At 32.7% G+C, this 19,386-nt stretch overlaps 2 protein-coding genes across 3 annotated transcripts in view; one reads left to right on the top strand and one right to left on the bottom strand.

The window, feature by feature from the left end:
* LOC146536595 (synaptogenesis protein syg-2-like) overlaps positions 1-4,789 on the top strand; it is a 55,598-nt gene extending 50,809 nt beyond the window's left edge. The window contains exons 15-17 of the mRNA XM_085189630.1: positions 91-245; positions 1,413-1,510; positions 1,813-4,789. Of these exons, the coding sequence (XP_085045756.1) occupies positions 91-245; positions 1,413-1,510; positions 1,813-1,920 (361 nt within the window). The 3' untranslated portion in view covers positions 1,921-4,789. The remainder of the gene's footprint in view (positions 1-90; positions 246-1,412; positions 1,511-1,812) is intronic.
* An 8,557-nt stretch (positions 4,790-13,346) lies between these two features.
* Positions 13,347-19,386, bottom strand: part of LOC146536596 (uncharacterized) — a 47,980-nt gene continuing 41,940 nt past the window's right edge. Inside the window, exons 1-5 of one of the 2 annotated variants that reach the window (XM_085189277.1) lie at positions 16,186-17,275; positions 15,439-15,510; positions 14,798-14,951; positions 14,383-14,537; positions 13,347-13,550 (exon numbers count right to left, since the gene is read on the bottom strand). In XM_085189277.1, coding sequence (XP_085045403.1) covers positions 13,512-13,550; positions 14,383-14,537; positions 14,798-14,951; positions 15,439-15,510; positions 16,186-16,812 — 1,047 coding nt within the window. In that variant the 5' untranslated portion in view covers positions 16,813-17,275 and the 3' untranslated portion in view covers positions 13,347-13,511. Of the gene's footprint in view, positions 13,551-14,382; positions 14,538-14,797; positions 14,952-15,438; positions 15,511-16,185; positions 17,276-19,386 lie in introns of those variants that run through there. The other variant, XM_085189278.1, reaches the window with a different exon arrangement.

Genomic DNA, 19,386 nt, shown 5'->3' on the forward strand with positions numbered 1-19,386 from the left:
ATCTCATATATAGACAGAAGAAATTTGGTACTAAGACGTCTTGATAGATATTCTAAGAGAACATTTAATACTTATTTTTGTTCTTAACAGAAATGCCCTCTACAATGAAGACAGCGTGGAATCATTTCCGAAGCGGGATAACGTACCATCATACACGGCATCACCTAAAGTAGACTACAGTAGTCAGTACGAACTAAAATTAGAAGGAGAAGAAGACGATCCTGATATAATACCAGTACAATTTGGTAAGCTGTTTATTTTTGCTTGTTAAGTAAATATATGGGTTAGTTTTGGGTATATCGAGATAACGAATGAAGAATGGGGAAAAAAAGGTGCGTGAGAGACCTCGAATGACTTTCGAAAACACAGTATTGATGACACTGGAGGAAAATTACATTAAAAACATGTGGTCTTCTCCGTAGAATATATGAAGGTTGATAAAATGTACGTGGCGAAAGAAACAGATATATAGAGACCAGCTATAAACACGAGCTTCTTAATTTTAGCTAGTGTCTAGATACTCCTCAAAACCAAACGTTGACAAAGATATAAATTTGCTTCTACAGTGACAGCAAATTTTAATTCCATCTTCACTCGGGTAATGAGGTAAAGTATCCGAGGAAAAGTGGTCCTACGAGGGTTCTTTTGTTTTCCGTTTGAGATATGGAACCCTAAAAACATAAAATCTAATGTTAACTTCAAAAGCTTCGGATTTCCTAACAAACCGCTGAATTATTATAAATAAGTGCAACCGTCAGTTGTTTGATGTGGATTTGCCGAATTGCTAATAAGTTCGAGTTACCAATTAGGTTTTGTATAATTGCAAAAGAGATGAATAGATAAAAAAGTTTAGTTTAGATTAGCGTTAAAATGAGGATAAAACGTAAAAACATTTAATTTTTTTATATTTTTTGTAATTTTGGTCATTGTGACACAATGGAAATGTGCCTGACTGTGGAAGTAATGGTTGCGGGTATTGATCATTTCATATATTTTTTTTCGCTTTACGTATCCCTCACATAGATGGATAGGCAGAGGGAACCTGCGTTGCTGACCTGCGTCCCTGCATACCTGAGGGAACCTGCCCACAAGGGAACCAGCGTCTCAACACTGAGCCGTTCCGTTCCCCATTCAGACACCGTTCTTCACTTTTCGCTGGAATTTGAGGCATTGCATATTAAATGACGGGTCTGAACGCCCCATTCTGCCTGGTTGACCCACGAGCGTCAATATTGAACATTTTATTTCGTCAAGTGGGAATCGGACCCACGTACACCCTGCATGTGCAGTTGTGCTCCTGCATCCCGGTCTCGTGTTTCTCAATAATAAACTTATAAAATGAAAGGACTTACATATAAAATCATATTTTTTTCTTTCATAATATGTCTTTACAATTTTATTATCTATTTCAGACAAAAAACCAGTCGACAGTTATAAAACAAATGTTGAACAAGAAAGTGAAACTACCAAAATGTATAACGACAGTTCTGTAATGTTACCCAATAACGGTGTAAGTATGCATCATTTTAATAGACTTGTATTGTCCTATCTATGTCGATTCAATAGGTTCATATACCATTTTGGGGAATGTAAAATGTATTTACGCCGTCGTTAAACGCACAGATTTTGAGTTCGATCCCCGTACAGTTACTACTCATTATGTTGTCACCATATTTGCAGAATTTTATAAAATTCCGCTACGGTTTCCTAAAGGCGCAGTTCTAAAAAAGATTTTTTCCTTCCAAAGTGTGGATATATATAACATTTTAAAAATTTAAAAAAAAAACATCATCATTTTAACACTCAATACAGAGCATTTCCTTCGTGAATCGTGGTGTGACAGCCCGTGGGGTGGACATCACCGCGTCCAGGCTCGAGGTGGTCACAGCTTCAAGAAAAGTTCGAGAATCCTGTATATAAAAAAAATACTAAATACTAGATAGTAAAATGACTTTTGGACATATTTTATTATAGTATACAATGTATGTAAAGTGTTGGGAATTAAATGTTGTTTTTGGTTGATCTGACGTTCAACGTAAGTATGATAACGTGTAATAATATGACTCTCTGTTTTTTTTATTTGTCACTATTTTTTTATTTATATTTGACACTAGAATTTCAATTGATGATCTAGTTAAAATAAATAACTAAATTAATTTTGAGTTACACTTTTTATTTATATTTCAAAGGGTAATTTCAACTTGTAATGTTATTGATGTTGTTGCTGATGATAATGGTTATGGGTTCATATTTAAGCCTTGAAAAAGTCAATGTATATAAAATTGGATTATTTTTTGGGTCTAGTTATAAAAATATGATATAAAACGTTATATACTCTTAAACTCTCTGTTTTCGTAAATAAATTGTATTAAAATGGTAAATCTAAATTCAATTTTTCATATCGCTCATTTGATGCAACAGTGATGTAATTGTATTAAGAAAAAATAAATAGAAAATATGTATGAGATAAAATGAAATAAATATTTAAAAGTGCAAATACGTTATTTCTGCATAAAATAAACGAATGACTGAACGAATGAATGGAGTCGTCAATGTACAAATTAGTGAACTCTTTCTTTCTTTAACTACTTTTGAAGATCTAATAATGATATGAATATTGTTTACAAGGATGAGCTCAAATTATAGTAGCAGTATTTATATGTATAGTTAATTGTAATGTTTATTTTATGTTTTAATGCTTAGAGACAATGCCCAATGTAAAAACGACCGACGGTTGTGGGTTCGATTCCTACTAGGAGGAGCGAATTATATTTATTTTCTCGCTCTGATGGACGAAGCGTTGTTCGAATATAATTTCTATTATACCTAAGTATATGTGATATGTATAATTTTTTATTTGTGAATTGTCTTACGCCACAAACCTCGACCACGTTGATTACAGCTACTTTTGTTTTTTTCCTAGTATGTTTATTGCCTTGTTTATGTTTATTATCATACATCTCTCCCTCTCTCTCATAAAGTAGAAGAAGATGTATGAACAAAAAATAAGCGTAACTTGTATGATTACTATAGTAGTTGGCAGTTCGTTACAAATATTTAACTGCTCTAACTTTTTTTATGGTATTTGATGTTTTGGCTTCAAGAGCTAACAATTATCAGGTTATTTTAAACACTAAAATTGATACTAATTAAAACCAATATTTTTTTATTTTGCTTAATTATTTAACTTTCTTATACTTATGTTTGGACGAAGTAATTTATTTCTTAGTTACATAAAATTCCTGCCTCCCCCTTGCCTGCTATGATATAAATAAGTTTTTATACGTAATAATGAAAACGTTTTTAATTTTTTTTTTAAATTTTTAAATATTTATGGCTTAATATTTAATTAGTTTAGCTCAGCAAATGAATTCTATTAATAAATATCTAAGGTTTAAAGGAATTGAACAGGCGACAAAACCACTGCACTGTAACACGTTTTTAATACAAGAAAATTATATGAATTATTTCAAATGGTAAATTTGAATAAGTTGCTCAGGTTTATATATTTTTAACGTTAAGCTTAGACGAGTGAATCCATAAGAGAATGGGTGACCGGTCAATTGTAGGCTAGACTATTAGTTTTAAATAAAAGTGTATTTTAGGACATTATGTAAAAAAAATAAATGAATTTCTTTCCATTTAATTAAACATAAGATGATCACATGATAAGGGATTCTATTTTATTTCATAAACTAAGATTTGTAGCTATTTTCCGTTTTATAATTTTAAATTGATTTTTAGTACATTAATAAAAGGTTTAGTATTTGCAAGCTATGAGGTTCCGAGCACGCCATGTCACGTTGCATACACAAACATAAAAAAAATAAGTTTGCACAAAAAAACTGTTTTCTTCTTCCCACATAACTTGGTAGGCATAGATAATCTAGCATTAAGACATTCCGTTCCGTTGCAAATTACGAGATCTTGCACATCCAGTGACGAAACTCAACGCTGCCCTTTGTCTACCGGAACAAAGAAATGAAAATATTCGAATCCACACTGCGCCATTGAATGGAGGCCCATTATTATTGATATTATTATTCTATTGAATCCATATAAAAGGCAAACAATTAAAGAAAAAAATACAAACATATAAAATTTAATTGCATAATTAATAATGTCAATTGAAATTTCAAAATTAGGTCACGATTATTGATTAAAATTGAATTATAATTGCTGAGTGATCCTCGATGTCAAACTGACCACAGAGTTAGCTGGTACGTTACAAAGTGACCACCAAATATACTCTATTTTGTGGTTCTGTGGAATATTAATAAGGTAATACTCGTATAGTGATAAATTGAGAAGAGCTATGGTTTTGAGTTTGAATCTCATTCGGGGGAAACATTTTTTTTATACTTTCATTTCTTTGCTCTGGCAAAGAGGCAAAGCGTGACATTAAGTACCGACACTCAACCCACAATGCCTCAAAATTAGAGGAGGTATCTGGAAACCTAGTGTTAAGACACTCCGTTTCCATTAAGACACTACCGTCCCCCACTTTCAGCCGAATTTTGGAGGTGACGAACTCAACGCCTCTCTGCCTCGAGACTGACCTCGAAGTTTATATTTTTATTGTAATTGAGTATTTCAAAATAGCTGTAACATTTCATGTAAATACATACAAACATACATAAATACATGGAAAGCACCACTTGAAAATTATTAGAAATAAAAAAAAAATTGTCGATTCAATCGTGTTAGGGCAAAATCGACTGAATTTAATAGTGATATTGTAAACGATGATTGTGAATGTTTTATTAAAATAATAAACCATTGGTAATTGTTTTGTGTTTTATTGTAGACTTAGTTGCTGCGTGCGAATCTCCTTGCTTTGATTTTAATTTTACGACATTAGTTCCATACTTCACTTGTAATTTTTCAGTTGTTCTTGTCTTTTCTGTGCTTTGTTGTGTTTTTAGTGTCATTATTTAAAACGCGCGGAGCGCGTAGCCAAGTATTTTTACAAACAAAACTGGCGAGCAGCACCGTGTGTTATTTTACACGAACCATTTGAAGCCACTTTTTACCTATTCGTAACTCAAAAACTATTCCACCTAAAGCTGTCATATTTGGCTCAAATATTTAGACCCCCTACCTGTATACGTGCATTAAATTTCATAAACACAGCACAAACAGTTATTTAGATAATGACGTCCAAAAATCGTAAATTTTTAGGGGGGTGACTGACCTATAGACCTTAATGTTAACCAAGTTCCAGATGATCTAGAATGGTGAAAGTTAGCACCCGGTTAAGTAATTGGGTGTATGTCAAGGGAAAAATCCGAAACTAGTATTTTTTTAATATTTTCTTATAATTTTTCAATAAATAGATTCAATTAGGAACATTTACTTATAGCGCCTGTAATGAAAGCATAGCAATCAGAGTTCATGATAATTGATTTTTAGGCTTAGCGCCTGACAAAAAAATAAGAGCAATGCATTATTTATATATGTTGCTTTAATTTATGTCACGCGTTAGTAAATATTTTATTTGTTATGGAGACTAACTTCACTATTACTTACGTAAGCCATCTAAAACAACACGATGCTTTCAAGTATATTCTAAGATAAGATATGTCTCCATTTGTAGCTGAAAATGCCTCTAATTTATGTCCTGACAAAGCCTGCTATCATGTGGACTTCAAGGGCTTCACGTAAAAATATAAAAATATAATAAATGGATTAACATCCTTCATTATTATTTATTATAATTTAAACATATGTTTTAGTACTTATTATACTAAGAGTATTGGCATAGTCGATTAACGTATTTGATATTAAATTATTATTACAATATTTAAGTACTAAGTCCTATATAAGATCCTATAAGGGTTCTGTTTTATTGCTTTCGAGGTACAGAACCCTAAAACAGAAAAAAATACACAAAAAAATAAATATAAAAAAAAATAATTATATTGATAGAAATATATATAAAATTTAATAATAATATACTATCTGTAAGGTCAGTCGTGGCACAGGGGCACAAAGTGTGACTGTTAAACCGACTGGTAGTGAGTTCGATTCCCACTCGAGGAAATGAAATATTTATTTAAACTTATATTTCCATTTCTTCGCTCTGGTGTCGAGGCAAGGCGCGGCGGAGAGTTCCGCGACTCAACACGCAATGCCTCCAGAATTCGATGGAAAGTGGGGTTACTGAGTGTATTAACACTAGGTTCCCTCTGTCTACTCTGCTGTGTGCGGGATACAGCGTGAAGCTGATTTTATTTTTAATTTGATATATTGTCAGCCTACCAGCTATCTTAACAGAAGTAATTGTAAAGTAATTATTAACAGTAAAAATTTAAGTAATCTATATATATAAAAGGACTTGTCCTCACTGACTGAGGTAAGACGCACGCACAGCCGTAACCGCTGATGGTAGAAACGTAAAATTTGGACAAAAGTTTACTTTCGTAATCTGGACATCCACTAAGAAGGGATTTTGAAAAATTTTACCCTAAAGGGGTGAAATAGGGGCTCAAAGTTTGTATGGAAAAAAAAATAAATCGGCACCGATTTTTATAAAATTTGAAATGTAGATTTTTAAAAGTATTTAATTGAACACGTGTTTCATCATTTTCTAGAATTCTCCCCCTAAGGGTGCAAATAAGGGGTTGAAAGTTTGTATAGGTTTTTTTTTAAATCGTCTCCAATTTTTATAAAATTTGAAATTCAGACTCTTAAACGTATATAATTAAACACATGTTTCATGGTTTTCTAGAATTCACCCCCTAAGGGTGCAAATAAGGGGTTGAAAGTTTGTATAGGTTTTTTTTTAAATCGTCTCCAATTTTTATAAAATTTGAAATTCAGACTCTTAAACGTATATAATTAAACACATGTTTCATGGTTTTCTAGAATTCACCCCCTAAGGGTGCAAATAAGGGGTTGAAAGTTTGTATAGGTTTTTTTTTAAATCGTCTCCAATTTTTATAAAATTTGAAATTCAGACTCTTAAACGTATATAATTAAACACATGTTTCATGGTTTTCTAGAATTCACCCCCTAAGGGTGCAAATAAGGGGTTGAAAGTTTGTATGGGAAAATTTTTAAATCGCCACCGATTTTTATAAAATTTGATATTTAGACTCTTAAAAATATTTAATTGAACATATGTTTCATGGTTTTCTAGAATTCACCCACTAAGGGTGCAAGTAAGGGGTTGAAAGTTTGTATGGAAAAATCTTTAAATCGCCACCGATTTTTATAAAATTTGAAATTTAGACTCTTAAAAATATTTCATTGAACACATGTTTCACGGGTTATTAGAATTCACTTTTAAATACGCAAGCGAAGCTGCGCGCGTCCGCTAGTTGTTAATAAAAAAATAAGAGAAAATTAAAAATTACTTAAACAAAATAATAAAAAATAAATAAATCCGCTTTACGATGTATCCCACACATAGCGGAGTAGACAGAGGGAACCTAGTGTTAAGACACTCAGTTCCCCTCTTTCCATCGAACTCTGGAGGCATTGCGTGTTGAGTTATTCCAACAAAATAATATAATTAATAATAAATATATCAGATTTCTAAACGCAGCATACATTAATTACTTTCTAATCTGACAACTGTCATTTAATCAACAAAATAAAAACTATAGTCGAGATTCATAGATAAATATAATCTATTTTAATATATAATTAAATATCATCTTAAGAGTAATAAAACATAATATTATTGACCATAATAAAAAAGTAAATACCTAATTATATTACATATATTGTATTGTACGAAGGCGCTCATATTTTAATGGTTTTTTTGGCCTAGGTTTCATGATTTTACTGGTTTTAGGAACACTTGTGAAAACGGCAGAGAACGAAGTCGACCTTGGGATCATATCAATTCAGAATGGTACCGTCAGCACTTAATAAACTTATTGTTTATATTTTTTCCAAGACATGTTGAACAATGAGTCGTACAATAGAATTGCTTGTGGGTGAAACAAGAACTTACACCGAATTGTTCCAATGCCTCCCGATGGGAGCTGTCTCTTCCATGCTATTGCATATTCTTTGTTTGAGCGTATTGATATACAACAAACTTATAAATTGCGCGAGACTATAGTAGAGTACGTATGTCGTAACTGGAATGATTTAAGTATCTACACTAGCGCTTGAAACGGGAATCCTTACTCTTCTAAAGAAGACATGCTTTGCTTAACTACGTACGGAGCTACTTCCGAAATAAAGGCTGCAGTAGATTTGTACAGTACTAGCGGACGCGTACTTGCTTATTGCTTAGGGATGAATTCTAATAAACTTTGAAACACGTGTTCAATAAAATATTTTTAAGAGTCTCAATTTCAAATTTTATAAAAATAAAAATACAATAGAATCTGAATAGAACAGAATTTGAATACATTTATTTATATCGATGTAAATTAATTTGAAAACTGGCCAAGTCAGATATTACACATAAATAAAGTCTCCAAGTTGTAAGAAGAATGGGCATTTTCAGTTGTTATAAAATATTTTATATTGTTAAAAATAAATTTTAGGACTGACCATTGAACTTGGCATACATTTACATCTCACTTCTTTTATCGCTGAAAGCATATGTTTTATTACTGAACTTGGCTTTCATTTTACATTTATGTTTTTGACGGGATTCTCATTTACTAAAATAACCTACAAAATATAATGTAGAGGTAAAGAGTCTGGCTGTACATGTGATGACTGTGGGTTCAATTCCCATCCGGAGAACTTTATTATTTTCATGTCAACACTCTTTAACAAGACAAAGTGCGGCGTTGATTTCTACTTATGGCTACAGAGTGTAACAGATAATATAATAACCTCGCATTATACCACCCGCTATTTAATATAATATATATGTCGGTATTTAATATAATATAATATTCTGTCTTGTACTGCAATAATTAGAAATAATAATTTCATAATTAACAATCATAATTTATGATGATAATAATAATATACATAATAATACATAATGATATATAATTAATAATAGTTTTCTATTGGCGTATATAGTATTTTTATTATTTTTAAATTATTTAACATCGACAAATGGAACATGTTTAAAATATAAAAGAGTATAAAAATAGCGGGCATGAATCGTACGACAGACATAATTTTGTAAAAGCCTGGATTATAAACATAGTAGCCTAACGCTTGTTTTACTTCCATCACACTGAAGAACCCTCGCTATCCACCTCCGTCATAAGAGTGTCCTCTGCCTACCCTACCCTAGGGTTTATACCCAAATCGCCTCATCCACTTTCATCAACCTCTTGATACCCTTCCTCTGGCATCCGGGGGGTCATCGATACTGATTTCGAAGGTCGGCCGTGACATTCCTCTGCTTCCCTTACCATTCACTTTTATTTTGGAAATCTTTTTTGCTTCTAGGATAAAATATTAAATGAAATAGATCAAATTCAGCAAAATGTAGTAAGTACTTTGTCCAAGTATACCGAAATCTCTTTATACAAGTTTAATCATCCATAGAAGGAACTTCCATCAAATGATTTCGAAGAAACAAACAGATTTCGTAAAGCAAGGTACCATCTCATTTTCGTGAAAGCCGATCCCCATCTTCAATAGAAGCTAATGCACCCACTGTACTGTAGTAACCCTAATTGTGTAGTGCAAAAAGTAGTCGTAATAAAGCCTCTTTGTTAGGTATTTTCGGAGAGTTCTGAAAGACTTTTCTTTTTCATTAACATGATTTTTTCCAACTGTGCTCCGTATATAGCAGGGTAGGAAGAGAAAATCTAGTGGTTCGTTACATTGCGTGTTAAGCGGTGGAGCTCAATCCCGCACTTTATCTTGTTACCTAAGTGAGAAAATGAAAATAATTCATTCTCTCAAGTAAGAATCGAACCTACATTCTTCACGGTTACAATCTGAAGCTGTCCCACTGGGCCATGCATACATACTACTTAGAAATGCATTTTAATAAATGTTATTGTGGCGCATTCTGAAAGAGATTCCTTTTTCAGTAAGACACACAAGTTTCATTCGAACCTGCACCCCTCGGAATACCACATACACGCACCCTATTATACATAGGCTGGAAAGGAATATAATGACATCACTATTAGTAGGTTTTTATTTATGACTCAATGATTATAACAATGAAATGACCAGCCACACTACGTGTCAGACCTGATCAGTGGTGCCATTATATAGTACTGTCATCTAATCTAAATATGATTGCCAAGTTTCAGGATGATACAAACATTAACACTCTTTGATTTTATTCCGTAGTTAATTTGTGTACAAGGAATAATCTAATACAAGGATGTTAGGTACAAAGGCAGCTACATGTATTCCGCATAGAGGCATAACCGTGTAAATGTAAACGCAACGATTGGAGGTTTGATTCCCACTCGGTGAAATTAATGATTACTTATGCTAAAGCTAAAGCGCAGCGTTGAGCACCGCCACTCAACAATAATTAGCTCAATAATTTAGTGGAAAGTGGGGGGAGACTGTCTTAACACTAGGTTACCCTGTAAAATACGGAATACGCAGTGAGAAAAAAAATTATATAGAAAATAAGTAAAAGTTTGATAGTAGCGCTATTTGAACCCGCGGCTCTTGGAAACTGTCCAGTAAATTTCATTTATAAGAATAATTTCACAATACGTCCCATTAAGTATAATGTATATTCATTTCCAAAACGAATCAAAGCGCGGCGTTAAGGTTCTACACTCAATGACTATTTATAACTACTAAAATTGGGAAACGGAGAGTTTTAACACTAGGTTTCCTCTGGCTACCCTGCAGTGTGCTAGATACAGCCTGAAGCTGATTAAATTTTAATATAAATAATTACTGTCAACTACAGTTCAGTCTGTACAGTTTAATTCAATCTCTCAATTTAATTGTAAGTGAAGTTAAAAACAAAGAACGTCATTAAGCGCTCATTTACAAAATGCAAAAATAGCCGTGACCGGGCGGTAGTCTTGTGAGGACATGCCCTTATATATACCGGTAGCAATAAATAATTTTACTTCGTACTTTTATGCAGTGTTAATGTTTTTTAAATATTAACATTATAATTTTTTCAGCTTCAATGTATCCTGCACATAGCAGGGTAGGCAGAGAGAACCTCATGTTAAGACGCTCTTTTTAATTTTCGAGACTGTGCACTGTCTTGGTATCAGAGCGAGGTCATGAAAACCATTTCTTTTCCCAAATGAAAATCAAACCGTGGCTGTGGATGTGGGCGTTGCACCACGATGGATTCAATATTTAGTTGTATCAATATATTGTATAAAACATATATAAATAAGTATATGTTAAAATTAATTATTTTTTTAAAATAGCTTTTTATTATTAATTCCTTCGCAACTACGTAAATTTTAAAACGTCAAAGGATCGCTCATATTAGACAGGTTATATTGAATCCATGAAGAACATTAATATGTTACCAAAACCACCACTTCCACTCAATCCTGAATCTACAACCTTTTCATCAGTACACTACCACTGCGCCACAACAACCTACTTTCCTATTAAACTACGTCAGCATATCCACGTTAGCATAAATTTAAATTTTTCCACCGTAGCAATCGAGGGTTAATTACGCCGCCGTACTCCAAGCTACGGGCTTCCGCGCCTAACGACTCATTTCCCTGTAAAAATGACGCTTCGCACTGAGATTTGTTATGGAACCTTTTTGATGTGGACTTCCCTTGGTTTTAGATAATAATTAAGGGGTAGAATGTTTTATAGTGGCCAGTCGTGGTGCAGGGAGCACGATTCTCAATTGAGAGACAGCACAGCTGGTAACGAGACGCAGCGTTGTGTTCCAACTTTCAACAGGCAATGTCTCTAGAATTCGTCGGAAGATGGGGGAATTGAAGTGTGCCAATGGGAACGGAATGTCTTAAAACTAAGTTGCCAGGTTCCTTCTGTCCACCCTGCTTTAAAATAAGCGAATATGTTTCAAAACCTATTAAGCTAGGTATACGGCTAGACGTCTCTATACAGACACAACTCAATTGTCTTAGTTCAGTACTCTGTGGCAAAATGGAGGTGAACTTTCGTCGGTGCCTTTTGACGGTTAATTGCAGTCACGAGTTATTTCCTTTCCAAAATGGCGTAGTTTGAGGGAGCTTCGAGCTTTGATAAATCGATTATGGTGTTCCAAATATGGTTGATGAAAATATTGCTATATGTGAATGTATTTATAACTTTATAATTTACGTTGGTCGAGGCCGTCGTGATGCAGCAGCACAGCCTCTATATACGAGTATGACACGACAGATATGGGCTCAATTCCCACTCGGTGGATTTAATAATTACTATTTCTTCTTTCTCTTCAGCTCTTCAGCTTTAAAATATTAGTACAAATTCCAATATCATTATATAAATATTAAAAAACTTCCCCCAGGTAAAATTCGAACACAGAACCACCTCCTTTACGACAAATGCCAACTAAACTACATCTTGAATATCCTTAATATCCAACTCAAATACATATTAAAGACAGACGAAGCCCGCTGGTTTCGACACTTATAAATTCAACGGTGGATGACAAATGAACGAAACGTCACATTTCACAGAGAAATAATATATTACTTGGATTGAGAAGCCTTTTAAAGCGTCTGCTGGAAACATTGAAGTGAGATTATATTATAATTATGGTTACAATGGTGGCGTAGTGGTACTCAGGTAAGTGTTGAGATGAGATATACTACTCAACATGAAAATTGTGTGGTACGTGGAGAACAGAGTGTCTCATCACTGTATTCCCTCTGGTTACCCTCCTATTTGCATGGTAAAGCTTGAACCAAAAAAAGGGAACACTGATTGATTTTTATATGATTATTCATGATGTCTATAATAATTTCCAGACTGGAATAAAGTGAAAATGATATTCAACTAATTAAGCATATTGGGAAAGCTCTGGATTAAAATGATTCATTATAATACTAGTAATAAATATATAAGTATATTTTATGTATAATTAAATCATCATTTTACTCATTTTTTGCTTTTATCTGAAAGTAATTACTATTGGTTTTATGAGTTTCTGATGCAATGAATGATTCTACTCAGCGAAATACACTCTGTTCTCCACTTTTTGTTCAAGATCGAGATATTGTGCGTTGAGTGAAGGAACTCAAATCGGCGTATAATGAGGAGGAGGAAAAATAGAGAATAATTACTCCGAGTGGGAATGGAACCTACATAACGTTTACTGCCAGACGTTACTGTACCATGAAGGCACAAAGTGAAGCTAAAAAAAGTAGTAAGTAACATAGTGATCATGATTGTTGTACCCATTGTACCTGCGTAGGGTAAGTAGAGGGAACCTGAAAATCTAGAGTTAGGACATACGTGCCAATACATATTATAGATATTTTATTTTATTAAGCATCAAGAACATTTTTATTACACATACAAACATTTATGAATCTTTAATTATTAATATTTTAAGTGCACAAGTTAATTCTTAAAGCAAATTCGATATTAAGATTTCTGCACTGTTAATAATAAAAATGTACCTCCCTCTCGCCTCCAGTAGTTCAGAAAGATGAATCGTTCGTTTTAATTGCATTCAGAATCTGTAAAAAGCGTGCTTACTTTTAGTGCAAGGCGTTAAAATTAAAGTGAAAATTGTAAAATACTTGAATTTTTCAAATGAAATTATGAGAGCTTAACAAGTAGTAACCTACTAGTGCTTTTGTTTTATAAGTTAAGAATATTAATATAAGTACTTATTGTACAGTGGATATCGATTGCTTTTTTATGTTAAAAAGCTTGAGGCCAGTCGTGACACAAAGGCACCAACGTGCAACAGTAAACGTGACAGGTTATGAGTTCAATTCCCACTCGAGAAAATTAAATATTTAACATTTTCATTTTTTCGCGAGGAAGTGTCTTAAAATTATGTTCATAGGTTCCCTCTGCCTACCACGCGATGCGGGATACAGCGTGAGCAAAAAGAGAAAGGCTATTGCTTTAAGGGCTTTGGATATAATTCGTTATTTCATAAAATCGGACGAATAAGTGACTAAGATATTGTTGCCGATGGACACATTTTTAGTATAATATTTTTTTTAGCTCCACGCTATATCCTGCATACATAAGGGTGTTTAACCGAGGTTAGACCCTCCATTCTTCAATTTCCACAAAATTTTCGAAACATTACGTGTTGATAGGCTAGGAAGTCAACTCTGAGTCTAAATAAATATTAAATTAATTTCATATGATTATAAAACACATTTATTTGTCTCAGAACCTTTTTTTATGTTTTTAGGAACATAAAAAAATCTCAATCAGGGAACCTTTGCTAGGAGTGTCCGTTCCCGTTACGGTATCTCCATTCTCCACTTTCTCATTATAGATTGTTATTGTTTAAATTAAATTCCAAAATACTCTTATGTTTAAGGTTACCTGTGTCAGAATGAGAATATAATTAAAAACGACGCCTATCAACGACGCCGGCACGCTGAGGTCGAGCGTGTACTTCGAAGAATCAGAATATCGAGGCTGGAATGTCCTTACTGCTCGTAACCATCGCTTCGTCAGTTTCCGTGTAATACTTTTATCTGAAATTATATTACACTTTATAATATATTTTACGTTGTATAAGTTATTTAAAAACTTAATAGGTATATATTATTTTTTAAAGTTTATTTAACGTTTTATATCTCCTCCATTACATAGGACGATACCTAGATAGATAGATAGATAGCCTTCGAAATTCGCAGCAATAATTCAACGTTCATCATTCATTTTATTTTCAAATGCTTTTTCACTCCGCCAAGATGGCTGCGCCAAATAAGATAGTAAACTATAAATTTATTACCATGGAGTGGAAAATCAAAACACAATCTCGCCGCCAATGCTTGTGTTAGATTTTTACATAAACTGTTTGTTATGTATGCTCCAGCGGCCACTTTGAGTAATGCGTAACTTGACCTCAAAATACGAAAGATGAGATAAAATAAGAATAGATTGTCCTGAAATATAAAGAAAATTTAAATATACATACTGTATATATTTTGCTGGGGCCAGTCGTGGCGCAGGGGTACAAGCAGGCGATAATAAAGTGGTTGTGGGTTCAATTCCCACTGCCAATGAAATATTTATTACCTCGCTCTGGTAACCTCCCTATGTTTCTAGGTTTCCTCTGTCTACCCTTTTATGTGCGGAATACAGCATGAAGTTAAAAAAAGTTATCCAATTTTAATATCAAGTTCCTAAAAATAGAAAGAAAGTAATTGAGACCCAAAAAAAGGGGAAACATAAAATTTATGATTATCAAATTGTGTAATAAAAGGAACTTAGGCGCTTTTCATGCGCTTTCTTGCGAACAAACAATATCTCAAATATTGGGGCAAAATAGGAAATGGAGTGTCTTAACAATAGGTTCCCTGTGCATGCTGTATATGGGGAGATACATCGTGAAGCTAAAAAAATATAAGATAGTAATTAAAAATCACTTACCGGTTTCCCTTGAAAAATTATTGCCCCATAAATTGTATTGGTAATAGTTATCATAAAATGCATCAACGCTATCTGTGAAAAATATATCAGTCAGTTTATTAATCTATAACTCAATCATGCATTTAAAATACAAATAATACATATTAAAGAGCGATAAATACACCTATTTATTACTGATTATTTTTTTAATTCCGCTTTACCCCGTATTTTGCATAGCAGAATAGACAGAAAGAAGAGACCGAGAGAGTGTCAAGATAATCTGTCCTCCATATTGGCGTACACTGAAGTTCAATACACTCACTTCACTCATATAGTTTTAACTGTTCAGAGAAAATCTCTCTGTGATTTCAAAATTAATATCTTAATTTCTCTCTTTCAAATCATTTCGCAATAGGAAATCTGTTGTCAATTTAAACCTTTGATAGTATGTCAGTAACATTCAGCTGCCACTGAAAATGATTAGTACAAATTACAAACCAATCATCATTCGAATTGATAGTAAATTACTATTGATGGAAATAGGAGATTTGACAATAATTCTGGAATATGTTTCGTTATTTTTTTAATGCACTAAAAAATAGAGACCTCCAAAATCCTCCTCTAGAATTTATATTTTGTAATTATTTAGGCCAATAATAATTATATACAATTGTTGTTGATATATCTAAATTTCATAATTTAAAAATTATAACTAGCATATATCCCAAACAATAATATTAAAAGTAAAAGTCGGTGCGTTACACTTACATTCCAACTAAAATCTTCATTGAAACTGGATGCACAAACCAAGATATGTCTGTAAATCCTCATTCCTGCGACCGGTGTGACTTGGGTTGAAAGTTCTAGCCGAATATTAAATTCATTTATAAGTAAATAATAAAAAAACAATTCTGTATCATGAGCTGCAAATGCTGCAGCTAATGTTAGAATAACACAGGGTGATAGATCTAACAGTTTTAAACTAATTATATCAAAAACAATAGTAAATATACTTATAATAGTATATTTCATTATGTTCGCATTTTCATGATATTTGTCATTATTTATTAAAAATATATCGCATTTTTCATTTAACACTTGCAATGCTTTGATAGTTTTTGTGCTCCTGGTTGATGCTATTGTAAGATATAACGCTTCCGTACCCACGATGTGTGTTAGAATATTTACATAAGATAAAATCGAGTTAGTTTCTCTTTTATGTAATTTGACGTTAAAAATATCGTAAAATACACAACTAGCAATAATTATAGCAGCTACGGAAAAAATAAAATTTCCAATAATCCTCATATTTCTATTTCTAAACCAAAACGATCGATTGATACCAACGGCATTTTGTAACAAAATAAAATCACGATATCGGTTACTAATATACATTGCTATAAGATTTACAGACGTTTTCTAATAAAATTTAACTTCTGCTTATATACACACGTCTTCGTCTGATTACGCCACGTTTGAAATTAAATTATTGATTTTACATCGATGCCTCTTGGGAAAAGTTCTGTGAAAGCTTTTTTGATAGTATAATGTCGACGCAATCAATTTAATACATGTTCTTTAATTTCAAGAAACGATTATTCTACATATTATTGTTGAAGGAGTTGATACTAGCCTAAACGAATGTAATTATTGGGAATTCAAATACGATTTGGAGGAAATATGATGGTGTAAATGGTGGATATTCTGTTTCCTTTAAGACACTAAATAAGGTAGAGGTATAAATTGTAATATCATGCCGGTTCGAACTTCAATCAATATCGTTTAAGTGCTGTGACGTTATTATATTCAACGACGTAACCTAGGTGACTCGCGTCCTTTTATTACTTACGGAAGCGACACGTTTTTAGTCTCATATATTTCTTAAAATTTTTGTTATTTTATGAGATACGATAATTTTAGTTGTACATGGACACTTTATCAGTAAAACCTAAAAAGCTATACAAATTAACTATGATAAACTATGTCTATTAAAACTTTACACATGTCGTAGCTCACTGTCTTCTTACTATCCTGTCCAAGCTTATTATATATATATTTAATGTATATGTGTATGTATATTATCTATATATTTATGTATGTGTATTATATATATATGTATATCTATATGTAATATGTATTGTATGTACAGGCTAAGTTTACTTAAGCTTTGCACCACATTTTGCCCTCACTCTTAGATGTCCTATCCTTGGATTGGTTGCCTGGAAGAGATCACTTTTAGTGATAAGGCCGCCTTTGTGCATTTTATGTCCCAAAATTATACTTGTAATTCTTGTAAATGTGCAATAAAGACTTTTTATCTTATCTTATCTTATTTCCTAATAGAGGTACATTTTTTAAAGTTATTTGAATCATACACTTTATAATCGTTCATTTTAAACACGCTTAAAACGACAGCAAAATGTCCCCGTCAAGAGCCATAACCCGCGATTAAGATTCAGTCACTATCCGGTGCCTTGCAATTTCCACCTGAAAGACGCTAATTTTCCATAAGAAACGAGAAGCACTTATCGAGCTCATTTTGATGGTTTTTTAAAAGTAATTATTTTTGATTTTATAATATAATTATATAAAAAATCCATTTAATGTTTCACTTTCATTGAGTGGAAATCAAACCCTCAACCTCTCACCGCCTTACCTCTTATCACGCAATATCTCGAATTTAAGTGCAAAATTGAGCAGGCAGTGTTCTGATAAAATACGAAATTATTTGTGTGGTAATAATATTGGTTGAAAAACACGTTTATTTTGCTATCTACCAAACCGTGTATTTCTGTTCTGTTTTTAATTCTTAGTTCGGTTCTGTTCGTTGTTATTAGTTTATGGCGTTTCAAGCGTTTTAACCACTAATCTCTTCGCCTATTTCATATTGTAGGGAGGACACACAAAAGAGATGCATGTGTAGGAGATGGAAAAAAAGATTATGTTACACAATATACATGTTTTAAAGAGAAATCCATGTCTTTAAATAAGCGCACGGATTATAACAAAAAGTAATTATTTCTGACTACCCGCACGCATTATGCGGGTGACACGCCAAGATAAAAAAATAACGAAACTTAATAAAATATTTTATATTTTCTTATTTACATTATATTCATAAGCACAAGGTAACCTTCAGATAATAACAAAATATGAAAAAACTAAAAAGTATATTTATAATACGAATGAGTTATTTAATTGTTTTTCATATAATTAAGTTTATCGCGCACTAACAACAAAGGGGTATTCAACGTTATGAAATCTAAATTAAATTCAGAAAATTAAGCTGCAGCTTAGATTCGTCTATGTTTCTCGTGTACAGAGTTTAGATAATTAAGTTAGAGCTTATAAAGTTTTACCGTTGGCCCAAGTTAAGAGTGATCAACATTTTATTTTTTTTAACTTCAACCTGTATCCTACATATAGCAGGGTAGGCACAGGGAACCTAGGAATCTAGTGCTATGATACTCCGTTCCCACTAAGATATTTCTTTTGCCGAATTCTGAAGGCATTGCGTATTAAGGGGTAGAACTCAACGATGAGCTTTATGTATAGAAATACATGATAGGCGCATCTTAATTTAAAACCCAAAATAACAAAAAATATATAAATTTAGTAGTGTGCAATCTTCGTGCATTTTGCACTAGATAAAGTCTATTCGTTCGTTCTATATAATTGTATTTTTAATTTTATTAGTTTTTATTAGCTGTATCCTGCACATAACAGAGTAGGCAGAGGGAACCTGGGAATCTGGTGTTAAGACACTCCGTTCCCATTAAGACATATCTGTCGGCGTGGGTGATAATTTACTTAAATATTGGGAATAAATTCATAATTAGTTAATTAATTACAAAAGATGTTTTAAGGAGTAAAATTAGAAATAACATTTAGAGTTAATAAAATGCTGTAAATATTGAATTGATGGTTTTGTATTTGTCAGTTTCCAGTGGCGCCACTTTGGGCGCGTCA

Source organism: Heliconius melpomene, chromosome 8, assembly GCF_056956725.1.
Source record: "Heliconius melpomene rosina isolate 202511_hmr_F chromosome 8, ASM5695672v1, whole genome shotgun sequence".
Taxonomy (NCBI): domain Eukaryota; kingdom Metazoa; phylum Arthropoda; class Insecta; order Lepidoptera; family Nymphalidae; genus Heliconius; species Heliconius melpomene.